The sequence below is a fragment of the Tursiops truncatus genome, chromosome 3 (assembly GCF_011762595.2).
Source record: "Tursiops truncatus isolate mTurTru1 chromosome 3, mTurTru1.mat.Y, whole genome shotgun sequence".
Taxonomy (NCBI): Eukaryota; Metazoa; Chordata; class Mammalia; order Artiodactyla; family Delphinidae; genus Tursiops; species Tursiops truncatus.
Genome location: NC_047036.1, coordinates 42081477 through 42100443, shown reverse-complemented (window position 1 = coordinate 42100443; position 18967 = coordinate 42081477). Strand labels below are relative to the sequence as shown.

General features: G+C 40.8%; 1 protein-coding gene across 1 annotated transcript; it reads right to left on the bottom strand.

Moving 5' to 3' along the window:
* Positions 1 to 2947: 2947 nt before the first annotated feature.
* On the bottom strand, positions 2948 to 12448 carry LOC117311912 (granzyme A). Its single transcript, XM_033855131.2, has 5 exons — positions 12388 to 12448; positions 10501 to 10648; positions 8373 to 8514; positions 4384 to 4656; positions 2948 to 3293 (listed from the first exon to the last, which is right to left on the bottom strand). Exons 1-5 carry the CDS (start codon positions 12446 to 12448, stop codon positions 3141 to 3143), a joined length of 777 nt encoding a protein of 258 aa, XP_033711022.1. The 3' UTR covers positions 2948 to 3140.
* Positions 12449 to 18967: the final 6519 nt, after the last annotated feature.

Here is an 18967-nt window from a genome sequence, read left to right as displayed (position 1 = left end):
TGAGGTGGCGGGCTGGGGAGGGATGCAGAATTGCTGGAGCTGATGTCTTTGAGTTGGTGAGAGGCACTCCTTAAAATCCATGTTGCAGTTTGCTCTTTGCTGAAGCTCTGGAGGCCTAACCCTCGTTCCCAAACTTGGAGGAGAGTAATGTTTAAAGTGGAGAGCAGATTTAGCACACTATCGTGTGACAGAAGAATGGCATTTTTCACTTGCTCTGGGCACGTCTTCTCTCCTCGCAAGACACATCAGCTTGAAGGCAGAAGATTGCTTGGTTAGATAGGATTTTATAACTCCCCTAACTCCTACCCCGAATCTGAAATCACATTTCCTTCCAGTAAGACTTTTGCCTTGCTGATCTAGTGCTGTCTCTCTCAAAGGAGCTGACATCAGGCCTCCAGAATCAGCATACCGTAATTCTGCAACAATAAGCACTGACAAATGATTCATCGTTATCTCTCCTTTTTCAGAAAGTGGTCTGTCTCTCCTGTCTCTTTTCCTCAGACATACTGGTGATAACAGAGAGGATTAGATTACAACAGAATAGCTTTCTTCAGCTATTTCTCAATCTCTAGGATGCCCTTTGGAGATACTGTCTGATTTGTTCTTCTCAAGTCTATTTAGCGGGCTCTTGACAACTCCCTCCCTTTGGGTGGGATGCTTGGGTAACCCCTGTGCACCCGTTGAAAGTTGCTGCTTCTAGTTTCATTCTTAGAAGACAGACAGCTCTTTTTTTTTTTTTTAAATTGAGATATAATTCACATAGCATAAACCTGGCCATTTTAAAGTGTACAATTCAATGGTTTTTCGTATATGCACAGGTTTGTGCACCCATAACCATAATCTAATTCCCAAAGATGTTCATCACTCCAAAAAAGGAAACCCCATAACCATTAGCAGCCACTCCCCAACCCCCACTTCCTTCCTCCCCTTGGCAAATACCCATTTACTTTCTGTCAATAAATTTGCTTACTCTGGACGTTTCCTTTAAATGGAATCATACATGTGGCCTTTTCTGTCTGGCTTCTTTCACTTAGAATAGTGTTTTCAAGCTTTAGCTGTGTTCAGCCATGTTCATACATGATACCATGTATCAGTACTTCATTTCCTTTTATGGCTGAATAACATTCCATTGTATAGACATACTACATTTTGTTTATCTGTTCATTAGTTGTAGACTTTGGGTTGTTTCTACTTTTTGGTTATTATGAACGATGTTGCTATAAACATTCATATACAAGCTTTTGTGAGGACACGGATTTTTGCATGTGCCCAGGAGTGGGATTGCTGTGTCATATGTTAACACAATGTCTAACCTTTTGAGGAACAGCCAAACTTTTCCACAGTGTCTGTGCCATTTCACATTCCCATCAGTGTTGTACGAGGGTTTCTCTACATCCTCGCCAACACTTGTTATTGTCTGTTTTTTGATGACAGCCATCCTAGGAGGTGTGAGCTAGGAGGACGGGACCACTCAACTTCAGATTTTGGGGGCACCTCCCATTAGACCCTTTTATGTTACTGTTTACAGATGTGAAAATGGAGGCACAGACTAATTCCCTGCTCAAGGTCTTATACTGTCCAGTGATGGAATTGGTGTCTGACTTGTGGACCAGTGATTCTTTCCACCAGGCTGTTGTGATGTCTGTGGCATTCTAGTCAGGAATCTGAAATTTTTATTGGTCTGTCTAAATACAGGGAAGATCTCAGCAGGAAGGCTCTGAGGGCTAATTGTGAGGTCTGCTGGGAGTGTGAAATATTATTTATCTTTTCCCCCATCACCTTCCCAACACAGTAGACAGCCTTACTCTGTTATGTGTTCTTCAGAACCTGAAGCATATGTCCTCTTATTTATGGATTTCTCCTAGTTTTCTACTAGACTTCAAATATTTTGAGGGCAGTGGTCATGTCTCAGTATTTATAAATCTGGACGTAATGCCTGGTACATGGTGGGCCCTCAGGAAATGTTTGAGGAATTAAATTGGATAAATCACCCAGGATTATTAGAGAATGAGTTTATTATAAATCAACTCTTTGGAGAAAAACACAACAAAGAGATGAGATACAAATGGTAGGTGATAAAAAAGCCACTTTCCTTTATTACATATCACAATCTATTAAGAATAACATAGAACTAGACGCAGACGTAGAGAATGGACATGTGGACATAGTGGGGAAGGGTAAGCTGGGACAAAGTGAGAGAGTGGCATGGACATATATACCCTGCCATGTGTAAATAGATAGCTAGTGGGAAGCAGCCTCATAGCACAGGGAGCTCAGCTTGGCGCTCCGTGATGATTGAGAGGGGTGGGATGCTGGTGGTGGGAGTGAGGCTCAAGAAGGAGGGGATATATGTATACATACAGCTGATTCACTTTGTTGTACAGCAGAAACTAACACAACATTGTCAAGCAATTATACTCCCCCCAAAAAAGAATAACATAGAATGAAGCTTAGTGCTTGCATGTATAAATTGATTAGCTAAGGCAAAATACATATCAAGATACTGGCTGGACTGTGGCCTATTGGTCTATGAAATTTTAGTCTACTTATAATTAATAAATGATGCAATTGTCCTGAACTATCTCTAACCTCAAATTCCAAATTTTCCAACTATCTAAAACACACATTTCATCTTTCCCACTGTATTTATAATTAGAATTTTTGTAAAAAGTTAAACTATACAGAAGCATAGAGTAGGAAGTGAAAAATCCCTCTTTATCTCTGTCCTTATTCCAACATGGAATAGAATATCAGGCTCTAAATTCCTAAGGCCACAAATATTTTGTAGTTTCATTTGGAAGAAAGAAGAATATTCTAAATTTCCCTGAGACTGACTTCCTTTTACGGATGAACACAAAAGTGACAATCCTCAAATTCTGAATAAAACAGAGAATCACTGAACTGGGGAACTTTTTCTCAAGGGACATCTCTTGCCATGGATAGAGAACATGTGATGAATCAGTCTTCACTAGTCGTGGAAGAGTGAAGGCAGGAGGTTATTTCTTTCATTGCTAATTTTATTTCAGACAGACTGTCATTTGTACACGAGGTTAAGAGGGTTGTGAGGTGTTTCTTCAGATAGGTCAAGTTAAAACACCCTTTACTTGGTTACTTCAATTTTCTACTTTGAAGAAGAAATGTTATATTGCTCCTGCAATGGTTTTCTTTATCCAGTTGAGGTATTTTTTGGTAAGGAGAATGTAGATGCCAGGTTTCTGGGGGTTACCACACTTCCCAAAGGAAGTGACACCTCTGAAAACGTTATCACATATCAGAGGACTTCCAGAATCCCCCTGGAAAAGAAAGTCATATGTTTTAAACAAGAGTGCTTTCCAAAGATATTTACTTACCTTTTTAGTCATTCATTTATTCACTCATTCGCTCACACATTGTTTCTCTCTTTCCTTTTTAAAGGCTAATTTTATATCTCTTTTTATTAATTGTCTGCCCTCAGCATCAATTAACACCAATTTGTTTATATTTTCCGATCATTTTCATTTTGCAAAAGGCAATTCTGGAGAAGATGTACAAACTCATTTTCATCAGTAAAACAAAGAAAGAATAACAAAGGAAGCCTTTAAAATAATTGTGAAAATAATTGTCTCCTTCAGTTGACCTGTATCCCCTTTTCTTGGTCAGTAGATGTTAGCGGAAAAAACTGAATGTAGGCGCTGCCTGAAGGCATGAGATGGGATCTGAGCTACTCCCTGCTCTGAAGGAGGACATGGGTTAAGCCGTCTCAGACCAAGGAGTACTTGTGATAGTTCAAACAATTTTTAGGGATCTTTTCCAGTTTTCAACAGCCCTCATTTCATATTCTCTCTGACCTTGCAAACCACTTCTGGATCATGAGTTCCAAATAGGGCCAAACCGTAGTCAAGCACATGGAGAGGCAGAACAACACAGGAGTTGGGAATCACATGGCCCCAGTCTAAGTCCAGGTCCTCCCCACTGACAGTCGAGTTATCTAACTTGGGGAAGTAACTTTCTAAGCCTTAATTTCCCTATCTGTAAAATAGAGTTGGTAATAATAGTGTCTATCCCATGGGGCTATTTGAGGATCAAGTGGCATAGAGTATAGGACTTGATATAGTTCCTGCCATCTGATAAATGCCCGCTGATGTGACCAGTTCTGAGAGGGCTGAAAAGCATCGATAAGCGGTGGTTAAATGGGATCCTGATTATTAGGAACGAGAGAAGTTTCCCTGGGCAGAATGTTTCCCTTGAGACAAAGGAGCACACACCAGCCCAGTGTCAAGCTGACGTTCTTGCAGGCCTCACACGTAAAAAGTAATAATGACAGTCCGCCATCTTGTTCCTAGGCACTCTATTTAGCCTGATTTCCTATAGCCCCCAAACGGTTAAAATTTTTAATTTACTTACTTCACATGAATCATCTTCACCTTTTCTACCACCAGCACAGATCATACTGAGATCAATAACTGGGTTAAAATTATAGTGCTGGGCATCATTGCATATTTTCCTATCTATCACAGTAATGTTGGCTTCTCTCAAGGCACTTGAAATTTTGCACGTGTCTTTTCTGGTGCTTCCCCATCCTGCCACATGACACTTGGTGTGGGGTTTGACATCGTCTCCTGTTTTCGGTAGCCGAAGTATTCCTACAGCTTTGGTCATAGTTGCTTTACCATCCAGCTAGAAAAGAGACAGGAGATGCAGTTTTAGGGAAGGACAACAGTAACCAAACCCAGAAAACAGCGCTGACTGAAATAGATATCTTGCTTATTTAGCATGTTCTTACGAAGGACGTGGCCGAAGTCCTGTTCCAACCTAATTGACCATCAGTTACTGATTTTTTAAAAGTCACGGCACACCTTTTCATGCATGTTTTGCTAGGCTAGTCTAGATAAACTTCAGTCCAGTTGACCTGTCAGTGATGAAATTATGTTGGTGGTGGCCGACAGCTCTGTGGTTGAAAAGCTGTATTGGAGAGTGCCATCATTATTTTATTCAGGTGGTCTTAGGTTTGTGAACTGACTGGTACTGAGACCAATGGAAGGAAGCCAGGGCTCCAGGTGCAGTGGGGCAGGGTGGGAAAAGGGCCAGTGTCCTCATTTTCCACGTGGAAATGTGGCTTCCCCGCTTCTGAGCAGGTGCTAACCAGCCTAACTGCCTTTGGGGGCTCACCCACGCTCTGCCCTTTTCTTTGACTCACTAAAGCTCTCTTCTTGGCTCACCACCTTGCTTTCTCTCTTTCTGAAAAGTCAAGGCAAGGAGAGCAGGGAGTGTGATCAAGGTTGAGTAGAGGGTAGAGGAAGATAATTCTACTTCTTTCTTTTCTTCTTGCCTCAAGCTGTAGGGAGTCCTGGTGTTACAGACCTTCTAAAAACATAAGAGCACAGCAGCAAAGGCCACTGTCACATTCCTATCATTGCATTGCTTTCAGGCTCCACTTCCTGACATTAGACAGTTCCCACTTCCTCAGTGCCCACTCTGAGTTGCTGGTGTGCCCAACCCTTACCCTGCTAGCATTTAGAAAGTGAGATGGCCGTAGTCTAAAATCTCTCCACAGAACATGACTTCAAATGCCTACATGCAACGTCTCTCCTTCTCTCCTACTCATGCTTTCTCACAGCCTTCATGCTTGTTATCTGGTTGGATGGACAAGGAGACAGGAGAACCCCCAGAAAGGACTTCAGGTCTGAATGAATGGATCAGAATTGGAGTCGGGATGCATATGTTTGTAAGTAGCTCTCCTGGGGTCAGGCACACACAGCAGTGATGAGCACATCGGTAGGTTTTAACCGTGGAAGGTTGACCGCCCGGAGGTCCTGATGCCCTCTTCATGAGTTCTCTAGCAACATCACCCCACTGGCCACAGTGTCAGAGGTGAGGGGGAGTTTCCTGACTTTACTTCAAGACCAAGAACACCTCGTACCCCCTACTCACCCCACACTATTGTAAAGGTAAGAGTTTTAGTTCCTGAAGGAGACTTGACAACTGCTACCACTTTCTTGAAACCTGAGCGCAGAATCTCTTCTCTTGATGACCTTTGCCACTGTCTGGCTTAATTCCATCCCTTATCCAAAATTATTCAGGAAATATTTATGGAGGGTCTGCTATGTACTAGGAACTATACTACCTGGTACAGGGCATACAAATAAAAAGACAAAAATATCTGTTCTTTGAAGCTTACATTCCAGCGAGGGGGGCAGACAAACAAACTAAGGTACATCAGAAGTGCGTGCTGTCCATCATCGGATGCATGGATAAAGAAGATGTGGCACATATATACAATGGAATATTACTCAGCCATAAAAAGAAACGAAATTGAGTTATTTGTAGTGAGGTGGATGGACCTAGAGTCTGTCATAGAGTGAAGTAAGTCAGAAAGAGAAAGACAAATACGGTATGCTAACACATATATATGGAATTTAAGGAAAAAAAATGTCATGAAGAACATAGGGGTAAGACGGGAATAAAGACACAGACCTACTAGAAAATGGACTTGAGGATATGGGGAGCGGGAAAGGTAAGCTGTGACAAAGTGAGAGAGTGGCATGGACATATATACACTACCAAATGTAAAACAGATAGCTAGTGGGAAGCAGCCGCATAGCACAGGGAGATCAACTCGGTGCTTTGTGCTTTGTGACGGCCTGGAGGGGTGGGATAGGGAGGGTGGGAGGGAGACGCAAGAGGGAAGAGATGTGGGAACATATGTATATGTATAACTGATTCACTTTGTTATAAAGCAGAAACTAACACACCATTGTAAAGCAATTATACTCCAATAAAGATGTTAAAAAAAAAAAAAAAAGAAGCGCGTGCTGTGGAGAAACACCGCAGGAGGGAAGTAGGCCAAGGAGTGCCCTCTACTGGACAGGGGAGGGAATTGCCTTTCCCTGCCCAGGGAGCGGGACTGGAGGGAATTAGAGTATGGGTGAGGAGGATTGACCCGAGAGAGAGGCCCAGCCTGAGAGTCTCAAGGCAGATAGTATGGGGGTCACTGATAAGTACTGGGGAGCAGGGAATGTGGGGAGTTTGCCGGAAACACATGGCACTCTAGGACCCTGTCTTTACTCCTACTGATGAGGGTGTGTGGATCCCCTGAGCATCCTCTTGACTCCTGCTAGGGAAGCTCCTCATCAAGCCCCTTTGGACAAGCGTGAACCTCAGCTCACACTCTGCCTTCCAGTTCTGCCTTTTCTGTTATACTTTCTGCACAGCAGCCAGATAATCCTTCTAAAAACAAGTCTGATCATGTCACTGCCCAGCTTAAAACACTTTCCCATTTCCTTCCCCATAAAGTTCAAACTTCTTCCCATGGTTCACAATATGTGGGTCCCCGCTTTCTCAGATCTCATGATAACTTCCCTTTCTTCCCTTCTTCTTCCAAATGCATTTTCCAGAAAGACTCCTCTTATACACACTGCTCTTCCTGCCCAAAAGGCCCTTTCCTCCTTCTTTCCTACTAACCCCTGCACCTTCTCTAAGAAAGCTTCCCTGACCCCCTGGACACACCATGTGCTCCCGTAGAGTCCCCGTCTTAGTCATCTCCATCACCGATGAGTCACATACCACCAGATCAGAGCTGTTGATGTATTTGTCTGTCTCTCCCACTAGACTGTGAACACTTTGAGAACAGAACCTATTTATCTTATGAGGAAGAGAAAAGCTTACTGGCACTCACAGCTGGGCCACGATTTTTCCTGTTGATCATGAACACTTGTCATAGAGCACCAATATCAGACAGGGTGAGCCTCAAGAAGGGAGCAAAACCCAGGCCACTCTGCAGTCAGGTTTGAGTACAGGCAAAAGCAAGGTCATTGTGCCCACCACAAAAATGACCAAGCGCCCCCTATCGGCTAAAACGAGTGATTGCTGCTTCTTATCAATCACAGATTTAGCCTCCTAGATAAGTAAGATTCACTGAGATACTCAGTCATAGAATTACCCCACTTCCTGAGAACAGTCAGTTCAGAGCAAACTCCTACTTCCTAGAACCCTCCCCCTCATCTGACAAATCCTAGGATAAGCCCCATCTAACACTCTCTTACTGAGCCACCCTATGGCTCCTCATGGTGTACAGTCTCCCTTGCTGAGCAAGAATCAATAAATGCAATGTGGTTTGTCTGCAGTTGAGTTGCTGGTGGCATTACCACTTTGGATTGACAGGTCTTACCACAGTAGGACTTCTGTCAATATCTGTTAAATTGAACTGAATTCCAAGAGGGTGAACATCTGTACAATTGCGCTGGGTCCCATCTGTACTTCTTACCCTTACATCCTGGCATTCGCCAACCACTGGCTATGAGGCCAGTGTGTAAAAACTAGTTTCAAGTTAAACTGATCAAATTTCAAAATTTTGCAATTTCAAAATAGTTATTGAAAAAAAACGCCATATTTACCTGAAGGAGTTGAAGATCCCCTTCAAATGTCTGTGGATTGAAGCATGGATGGGGAATTGCCTTTTTAATGGAAAATACTTGGTCATATTTCTCTTTATGGGAGGTAGAGTGGGCCCCAAGAATAACTCGAGGATTGCCTTTCCTGGAAAAAAACAAGGACGATGTATCATTTATGTGAGAGAATAGATGAAATTAAGCATGAACTTAATTTATTAAATCTGACCAGTTATTTCAGATGGTTTCCTATTTATAAACAAGCACAGCAAGGCAGGGGGGAATTTATGAGGTTTTTTTCTTTTGGTGTTTTAGTTACTTTTTATTTGTTTATTTATTTATTTTGCGGTACGCGGGCCTCTCACTGTTGTGGCCTCTCCCGTTGCGGAGCACAAGCTCCGGACGCGCGGGCTCAGCGGCCATGGCTCACGGGCCCAGCCGCTCCGCGGCATGTGGGATCTTCCTGGACCAAGGCACGAACCCGTGTCCCCTGCATCGGCAGGCGGACTCTCAATCACTGCGCCACCAGGGAAGGCCCTGTTTTAGTTATTTTTACCTAAAACTCCCAAGACGTGTTATCTTAGGTGCTTCAGCTTCACATCTTTTCAAGGAAGAAGCAACAGGAGAGAAATCCCAGGTCTTCCGGCAGAGGCAAGAGCGTTGGTTGGCAAGGCCTGGAGAGGTATGCTTGGGTGCTGACCAAAGAGGACTGCTGCAGGAAGAGGAGCTGCCAGTGTCTCCATCTGCCTTGGATTTGTGGAATCAACACCTAATGGAAGAGACTCAACCCAAGACCTAGAGACTAAACCTAAGAGTGAGAGCAGAGGTAGTGGGTTTGCTTTTCTGTGTTTCAGGGAGACCGTGTACCTTGCTTAAGTCTTCAAAGATGACAAAGATGGGGCTTCCCTGGTGGCGCAGTGGTTGAGAGTACACCTGCTGATGCAGGGGGCACGGGCTCGTGCCCCGGTCCGGGAAGATCCCACATGCCGCGGAGCGGCTGGGCCCGTGAGCCATGGCTGCTGAGCCTGCGCGTCCGGACCCTGTGCTCCGCAACGGGAGAGGCCACAACAGTGAGAGGCCCGCGTACCAGAAAAAAAAAAAAAAAGATGACAAAAATGGAAAAGAGTCAGGCTTTTAATAGGTAAGACTGAAGAAATGAATCAACTTTATAGTGAAATTTTAAAGCTGAATCTAAACACACACACACACAGGAGCAAATAAACTGCTAGCCGCCAAGTCTAGTTTGTGAACCTAATGATAGCTAATCTGGGAGAGGTGGGTGCAAGCATTTCTTGATTTGCCGGACAGACTTTGCACCAAGTGGGTCTGTTAATCAAAAGTGCCAGTGGTGATCTTCACAGTGTACATTGTGCTGAATTTCCTACTTGATAAATTCTCATTTGATACAACAACGTAATGCGGATCTCTTTTGATCTTCTTTGTGGGAAGCTAGTTTTTAAGTCTCTTCTTTTATTCATGCAATTTATGCAAAAGTGAGCAGGGAAATAGTAGGTACCAACAACAGGTACTGTTAAAGAAAACAGCAGCATATCCTTGTGATAAACGTTATTTTGACTTTCAAATCACAATTAGGAAAAACATTAGTTTGAACCATAGGAAATGGCTATTTTGTAAAGTCAAACAGTTAAATATCAGTAATTTCTTATGGTTCAATCTAATATGTAGCAACATGGGACAAAACTAATTATTAATAGTAAGTAAATCGCTTGTAATCATAGAGAACACTTAACTTGCTCAACTGTGTAAAATATACTTATGGAAAAAGCCTGCAACTAAATATAGCAAAATATTAACAGTGATTGTGTGAAGTTGATAAGATTATGAGTGCTATTTCTCACCATTTTTTTCAAAATGTTGATAATATTGGTATTTATAGCAAAAAATATTTTTAAATAATATGAGAAAATGGTCATGTATTTCAATTTTATTCTATAGGATCTGGCCTTTGCTTATAGAGATAAAGTTAATAATAGTACATATCAGTGAATGTGCTTGTGTACTTTCTTCTCCATCCCTAGCTAATTTTGGTTTTGGACTTCATTTTCACAGCCCCTGTCCCCCCTACCCCACCCCGCAAACTGCCTGAGAATGAGAGGAGCTCAGAATTACTTACAGGTCACAGTGAGCAGCTGTTAACACCCAGTTTTCTTTGATCAAAGCCCCTGCACAGACTTTCAGCCCTTTGATTAGAGCCATGTAGCGTCTTGTGTGAGGTGGTACTTCTTTTCCTCTTATAATTCCCTCACAGGATACTGGAAAAACTAAAAGAGTGATCCAGAGTGAAATCCTATCTTACCAAGTCATGCTTCCTCTGAAAAGTTCTGATATAATGAATAGATCGAGATCGAGTACATAGATGTGCACTCTGCGTCAGGGAGAGAAGATCAAAGCAGTCCAGGTGGCACAGAGTTTTTAAAATTTTCCATGACAGCTCTGTATAATAGCATCTTGAACTTAAACAATCTTCTCTTCCTCAAGAATGCAAAACACCTTTAACATAATGTCTGTCTCCTTCCTACCTCTAGGAGGTAGAAAATGTCAGGCAATAGAGTCTCTTTTCTTAAAGCTCAAAAAGCAAAAAGGTTAAAGACTTAACATCACACAGTAAAAGCAGATTGGGGAGAAACCCCATTCTCCTGTTTCTGCCTTTACTAGTCTGTTCACTTCCTATTACAGGCTGCAGTTTCTCAGTCTTGGGTGGGACACTGTGTTATTGATCTTAAAAATCTCACAGTGTTCCATGGTGAGATTATTATTTGGAATGATGGTTTGGTAAGTTATATTAAATTCAGAGAAGAAAAATCAACAACTATAGTAGCAATAATAATGAAAGCATCTATGATTTACCAGGCACCGGTTAGTTTCAGACACTGGTTCTGATGTTTGCTACAATGCAAGGTGGGTGTTATTATTCCCATGTAGAGATAAGGAACATGAAGTTTAGACAGGGCAATCACCTCGCCCAAGTTTGCACAACTAATAAATAGCAAAGCAGTCTTCTAATACAGTTCCGCATCATGAAAAATCATATCCTTTCCATTGTGATGTACTGTTTGCCTAAAGTAGTGGCTCTGTACCTTTGTTAGTTTTGAAATATAGAGCCATTTGAGAATCTGATATAATACAGACACACAGATGCATGTAAATATTTGCATACAGTTTTGGGAGAGTCACAGACTTCTTGATGCCCATCCATGGCCTTGAAGGAGCTCATGGATCCCACATTAAGAATCCCAGCTCTGAAGGTATCATTGAGCTATAAGATATCATAGTGTGTGGTTAAGAACCTGAACTCTGGGTTCAAATCCCAGCCCTACTACTTACTAGTTGATGACTTTAGTAAATGGACTTAACCTCTCTGTGCCTTGGTTTCCTCATATATGAAATGGGCTGATAACAATGATACTTAAGAAGAGTATAAGTAAACCACATAGAATACTGCTATACTTCATTGTAAGTTTTATGCAGTGTTGGTGCGCGCGCGCGTGCGCGCGCACACACACACACACACACACACTTCATTAGAGTATTTTACATTGATGTTATTGCTTTCTTCACCACCCCCACTGCTGGAAATAGGCACTCACAAATACCTTCTGAAAACCAAAGTTTTAAGGTTTATCTGAGAGCTATGACTACTCAGTTGTATCTGTATGACTGAGCCCTCCAGTTAATAAGTAATCTATCCATCCCCAATTTAATGGCTTTGTTGGTTTTTCACTTGAAGGTTGAGCTCTGTAGATCTGGCCTGAATTTATGATAACCTCCAGATATAGTTAATGCTTTCATATTTTTGCTGTAGACACAATAGAGTATGTTTTCATCTTAAAAAGCCAATATACCATTTAGATAGCAAAGAAAAAACGTAACATGAAAAATTATTGGAAATTAAGTTGTGATTTCTTTTTCCCTTTTACACAATATTAAACAAAAATTAAAGCAATATAAAAGTCTATTTTCTTATAAGCAAAACTAAAAAGCATATGGAAATATGTCTTACCTCCAGGAATTAGAAGGAGACACATGCCAGTGGGAAAAGAGAAAAGGAAAGGAATTTTCATGGCTTCTGTTACTCACATATGGAGACTATTTAGTTTCAGGTACTGACTTAGTAATATATAATGAAACACAAAGGATGTGGGTTCTTTCTTTTTATCTTTCTCTGCTATGTGGCTAAAGAGTTTGGTATTTTATTACTGGAAAACATAGCTTTATTTTAGAGATGGTGTGGTTACTTATTTGTTTCACATTTCCTTCAGGGTTAGACCTTTCCTACCTTAAAGGGTAAATGTGAAGCCATGGGGACTGTTTCATTTTTATTTATTATTATTATTTTTAATACATCTTTATTGGAGCATAATTGCCTCACAATAATGTGTTAGTTTCTGTTGCACAACGAAACAAATCAGCCATGGGGACTATTTTAAATTAAGAACATTAAATAGAAAATTGCTCTTCTTTGGCAACTTTTTCACTTTCAAATATGAGTTTATTTAAAAATCTGAGAATTCAAGTCTGTATAAGAAATTATTTTGAAATAGCATCTTTAAACCTATTCTAGTGGCGGAAAGGACAGATATTTGATGCATTCATTGTTGAGATTGCTGGGTAATCATCAAGGGAAAACTGAAGTTAGATTCTTTTTGTTTGTTTGTTTGTTTATTTTTTTTTATTATTATTATTTTTTAACATCTTTATTGGGGTATAATTGCTTTACAATGGTGTGTTAGTTTCTGCTTTATAACAAAGTGAATCAGTTATACATATACATATGTTCCCATATCTCTTCCCTCTTGCGTCTCCCTCCCTCCCACCCTCCCTATCCCACCCCTCCAGGCTGTCACAAAGCACCGAGCCAATATCCCTGTGCCATGCGGCTGCTTCCCACTAGCTATCTACCTTACTAGGTTTGTTAGTGTGTATATGTCCATGACTCTCTCTCGTCCCGTCACAGCTCACCCTTCCCCCTCCCCATAACCTCAAGTCCATTCTCTAGGAGGTCTGCATCTTTATTCCTGCCTTACCCCTAGGTTCTTCATGACATTTTTTTTTCTTAAATTCCATATATATGTGTTAGCATACGGTATTTGTCTTTTTCTTTCTGACTTACTTCACTGTGTATGACAGACTCTAGGTCTATCCACCTCATTACAAATAGCTCAATTTCGTTTCTTTTTATGGCTGAGTAATATTCCATTGTATATATGTGCCACATCTTCTTTATCCATTCATCCGATGATGGGCACTTAGGTTGTTTCCATCTCCGGGCTATTGTAAATAGAGCTGCAATGAACATTTTGGTACATGACTCTTTTTGAATTTCGGTTTTCTCAGGGTATATGCCCAGTAGTGGGATTGCTGGGTCATATGGTAGTTCTATTTGTAGTTTTTTAAGGAACCTCCATACTGTTCTCCATAGTGGCTGAACCAATTCACATTCCCACCAGCAGTGCAAGAGGGTTCCCTTTTCTCCACACCCTCTCCAGCATTTATTGTTTCTAGATTTTTTGATGATGGCCATTCTGACTGGTGTGAGATGATATCTCATTGTAGTTTTGACTTGCATTTCTCTAATGATTAATGATGTTGAGCATTCTTTCATGTGTTTGTTGGCAGTCTGTATATCTTCTTTGGAGAAATGTCTATTTAGGTCTTCTGCCCATTTTTGGATTGGGTTGTTTGTTTTTTTGTTATTGAGCTGCATGAGCTGCTTGTAAATTTTGGAGATTAATCCTTTGTCGGTTGCTTCATTTGCAAATATTTTCTCCCATTCTGAGGGTTGTCTTTTGGTCTTGTTTATGGTTTCCTTTGCTGTGCAAAAGCTTTGAAGTTTCATTAGGTCCCATTTGTTTATTTTTGTTTTTATTTCCATTACTCTAGGAGGTGGGTCAGAAAGAATCTTGCTGTGATTTATGTCATAGAGTGTTCTGCCTATGTTTTCCTCTAAGAGTTTGATAGTTTCTGGCCTTATATTTAGGTCTTTAATCCATTTTGAGCTTATTTTTGTGTATGGTGTTAGGGAGTGATCTAATCTCATACTTTTACATGTACCTGTCCAGTTTTCCCAGCACCACTTATTGAAGAGGCTGTCCTTTCTCCACTGTACATTGCTGCCACCTTTATCAAAGATAAGGTGTCCATATGTGCATGGGTTTATCTCTGGGCTTTCTATCCTGTTCCATTGATCTATATATCTGTTTTTGTGCCAGTACCATACCGTCTTGATAACTGTAGCTTTGTAGTATAGTCTGAAGTCAGGGAGCCTGATTCCTCCAGTTCCTTTTTTTGTTCTCAAGATTGCTTTGGCTATTTGGGGTCTTTTGTGTTTCCATACAAATTGCGAAATTTTTTGTTCTAGTTCTGTGAAAAATGCCAGTGGTAGTTTGATAGGGATTGCATTGAATCTATAGATTGCTTTGGGTAGTAGAGTCATTTTCACAATGTTGAGTCTTCCAATCCAAGAACATGGTATATGTCTCCATCTATTTGTATCATCTTTAATTTCTTTCATCAGTGTCTTATAATTTTCTGCATACAGGTCTTTTGTCTCCTTAGGTAGGTTTATTCCTAGATATTTTATTCTTTTTGTTGCAATGGTAAATGGGAGTGTTTTCTTGATTTCACTTTCAGATTTTTCATCATTAGTATATAGGAATGCCAGAGATTTCTGTGCATTAATTTTGTATCCTGCCACTTTACCTGAAGTTAGATTCTTAAAGCACACCATTCAACTATAAAAGCACTAACTGAATATACAGATATTCACACACATGTAAAAATGAGAAAGGGACTTTGAGATATGACATCAAAGGCAGAATTTGTAAGAGATTGATAGATTCAATGATGTAAAATTGAACTTTCTGTACCTTAACACAGCAAACACAAAGCCAAATTGCAAACATTTTCAATCTATGTGACACAAATGGATATTTTTATAAAGCAATAAGAAAATATGAACACCTGAAAAGAAAAATGGTCAGAGAATTTGAACAAGTAATTTACAAAAGAAGAAATAAAAATGGCTCCTATCTTCCTAACCTATGGAGGAATGCATAATCACATAGCACAATTTATCTGTAATAAAAATGCAATTTAAAACATTTAGGTACTATTTTTGCCTGTCAAATTACTAAAAATTAAAAAACACACAAAAAATACTCTCTGTTGTTGGAAATTCTCATGTGTTGATGGTATTTCAAACTGCTGCTATCTTTTTGGAAGGCAATACATATGAAAGGGTTGTTAAATTTTGCATGATCTTTGACCCAACAAGTCATGTTTATGATTCATAATTTAAAAAATTGTGAAATTTAGCAATAAGGAGTTCCATTGCATTATTGTTCCTAATGAGAAAAAGTTGAAAATAATCTAAATGCCCCCAAGTAAGGAATTAGGTAAGCCTATTAGTTTCCCATTGCTGCTGTAACAAATTACTGCAAACTTAGTGGCTTAGAACAACACAAATTTATTATTTTACAGTTCTGTAGGTCAGAAGTCTGATGTGGGTCTCCCTGGGCTAAAACCAAGGTATTAGCAGGGCTGCATTCATTTCTGCAGGTTCTAAGGGAAAATCCATTTCCTTGCCTTTTCCAGCTTCTAAAGGCTGCCAGCATTCCTTGGCTTTTGGCCCCCTTCCAGCTTCAAAGGCATCAATGGCTGGTGGAGTCTTTCTCATTCTGACACTGACTTTCCTTCTGCCTGCTACTTCCACATTTAAGGACTCCTGTGATTACATTGGGCTCACTCTGATAATCTCCCTATTTTAATGTGAGCTGATTAGCAACCTTAGTTTCATCTACAACCTCATTTCCTCTTTGCCAAGTAAACTAAGATTCATAGACTCTAGAGATTAAGATGTGGGCAGCTTTGGGTGGGTGGGAACATTATTCTGCATATCATAGTAAGTAAATTATAATTCATTAGTACAACCATTCTGTGCAACCACTAAATAGCATGGAAAGTGATCACAAAAATGTTGCTGTATCAGACACCTCTTGTGTGTCACCACAGATCCCCTTGGCCTCATGTAATCCATGGACCTTGGGACTTCCCTGGTGGTCCAGCGGCCAAGACTCCATGCTCCCAATGCAGGGGGCCCAGGTTTGATCCCTGGTCAGGGAACTAGATCCCTCATGCATGCTGCAACTAAAGATCCTGCATGCCGCAACTGAAGATCCTGCGTGACGCAACTAAGACCTGGTGCAGCCAAATAAATAGATAAATAAATAAATATTTAAAAAAATCCATGGACCTTGGCCACTTGTTCTTCTCCACTTACTCTGTGGAGACCAATTCTGCATGGCCTTGTACCATATTGGGCACCACCTGACAGCACCTTGCCTCATGCCTGCATGATACAGCTTTTGCCTCCACCACTGGACTCCACTGCTGCTGCTGAGATCTAGGGTATGATGCAGAAATGTAGGGGAATTCAAGCCTTTTAGGGAAATCTATTGATTAGTAGGAGATGGAATCTAGTTGATAAATAAGCTATTCTTTGAAGCCCTAATTCTTAGAGTTCTTGGAAGATAGTCTGAGCAATAAGTTGTGCCTGATGCCAAGAGGTTTCCTGTTCAGCCATGCACCTTTGTATTGTGCTTCTCCTCAACACTCCTCTTTTCTCCCTTCACACCACCTGCTACCCCCTTCTCAAGTATTTTGATCTCTAAGACAGTGGTAGAACATAACTTCTCCCCTCCGGGAGCTCATGCTGACAGTTGGGAGTGGCACTAGGAGTTGGGAGTGACCTTGTAAATTAGACCCACAAAGTAGGATTTGGAGTTGAATGACTCACTGAACTGAAACACTGGGGACTCCATTGGTGGTGGTAAGTGGTGAGAGTGCAGGGGCAGTGGGCTTTTTTGCTTCTCCTACCCTGTGATGTGGGATCTGGGTAGCCCTGTCCCCTGCCTTCCAGTGAAGAAGGACACGTGTGGGAACGGGATTTCCCTGAAGTAGGTCAGGTGGCAAAGTGGTAATTGTAACTTTTTTGATTTTCTGAGCTTTGGACTTAGAGTGAGCATTGAGTGAACTCTTAGAGTGAGAAGAGACCTTTATGAGGTTCCCACCAAATCTTTCTGGTTATAGTTCGGTCATTTAGATGTGGTCTAGGGTCAGAGGTTTCTATGAAGCGACAAACTATTTTCCTCCCCCATTCCGCAACCCCCAGCTTTGCATCTCATGTCACCCCACTAGATCACTCACCACCTCACTGTTGCTGCATCTACTGCGACCACTGGGACAGTCCCCTTCGTTTCATTTTTTTTAAACCACTTTATTGAGATATAATTTATATATCATGCAATTCACCCATTTAAAATGTACAATTCAATGGTTCTTGATATGTAGCTATTAATTCTTAAAATTGTGGTTTTATATATATATATATATAGATCATAAAATTTGCCATTTAACCATTTAAAATATACAATTCAGTGGCATTAATTATATTCACAATGTTGTGCACCTACTACCACTGTCTATTTTCAAACTTTTTAGCCATCTTAAACAGAAACTTTGTAATCATTAAGCAATAACTCCCCATCTCCCTTTCCTTCCAGCCTCCAGTAGCTTCTAATCTACCCTCTGTCTCTATGAAATTGCCTATTCTCAATACTTTATGTAAGTGAAGTCTTATAATATTTGTCCTTTTGCTTGTGTTATTTCAATTAGCATAATGTCTTCAAGGTTATTTCAGTTGTAGCAAGTATCAGAATTTCATTCCTTGCTATGGCTGAAAAATATTTCATTGTACTTATATGCCACATTTTGTTTATCCATTCATTGGCTGATTGACTTTCGGGTTGTCTCCACCTTTTGGCTATTGTGCCTAATGCTGCAATGAACATTGGTGTAAAAATATCTGTTTGAATCCCTGCTTTTTGGTTATATACCTAGGAGTAGAACTGCTCGGTCATATGATAATCTATGTTAAGCTTTTTGAGGAATCCCTTTATTTGACAACTTTAGATCCTAGCTTCCTGTTACTTTCTCTACTCCTACTTACGTCTTAATTCTTGGGACTTTCAGTATACAAGTAGTTGATCCTTGCAGCACTCTAGCTGCAGACTTCTGGTTTCTGTTTAGGATGTAGAAAGTTGGAAAGAGTGCTAATTCCACATTTATAACAAAGAAAAATCTGGATAATCTACAAAATCATAATTTTTCTTTAACTTCTCAGACTTGAGGCTGCAGGTCAAACAAGTAGGCTGAAATCTAAGGGAAGACAGGTACCTCCAGGGAGGACCTGCTTACCTGGAGAAAGGCATGATCGGAAGAGGTGCTGGACATCATAGAAGCTGATCGGAAGAGTTCAGGTAAGTTTTAAAATGAATCCCTAAGGGCTGAGTGTGGCTTAGCATAAAAATATAGCACCCCTGGGAGCTACAGACATAAGGAGAATTGACACTAGCTGGCAGGCTTTTCTCCATGGACCTCACCAGGAGAAAGCTGGGGGCAAGGCAGTGACTGGAACGAGCCTCCCCTTTGGTGCAGGGGACAAGAGCAGCCACCTCTGCACGCAGGGCACAAAGCTCTGCCAGGATGCTTTGCCCCTACCTTCTTCACAGAGCAAAAGCCCT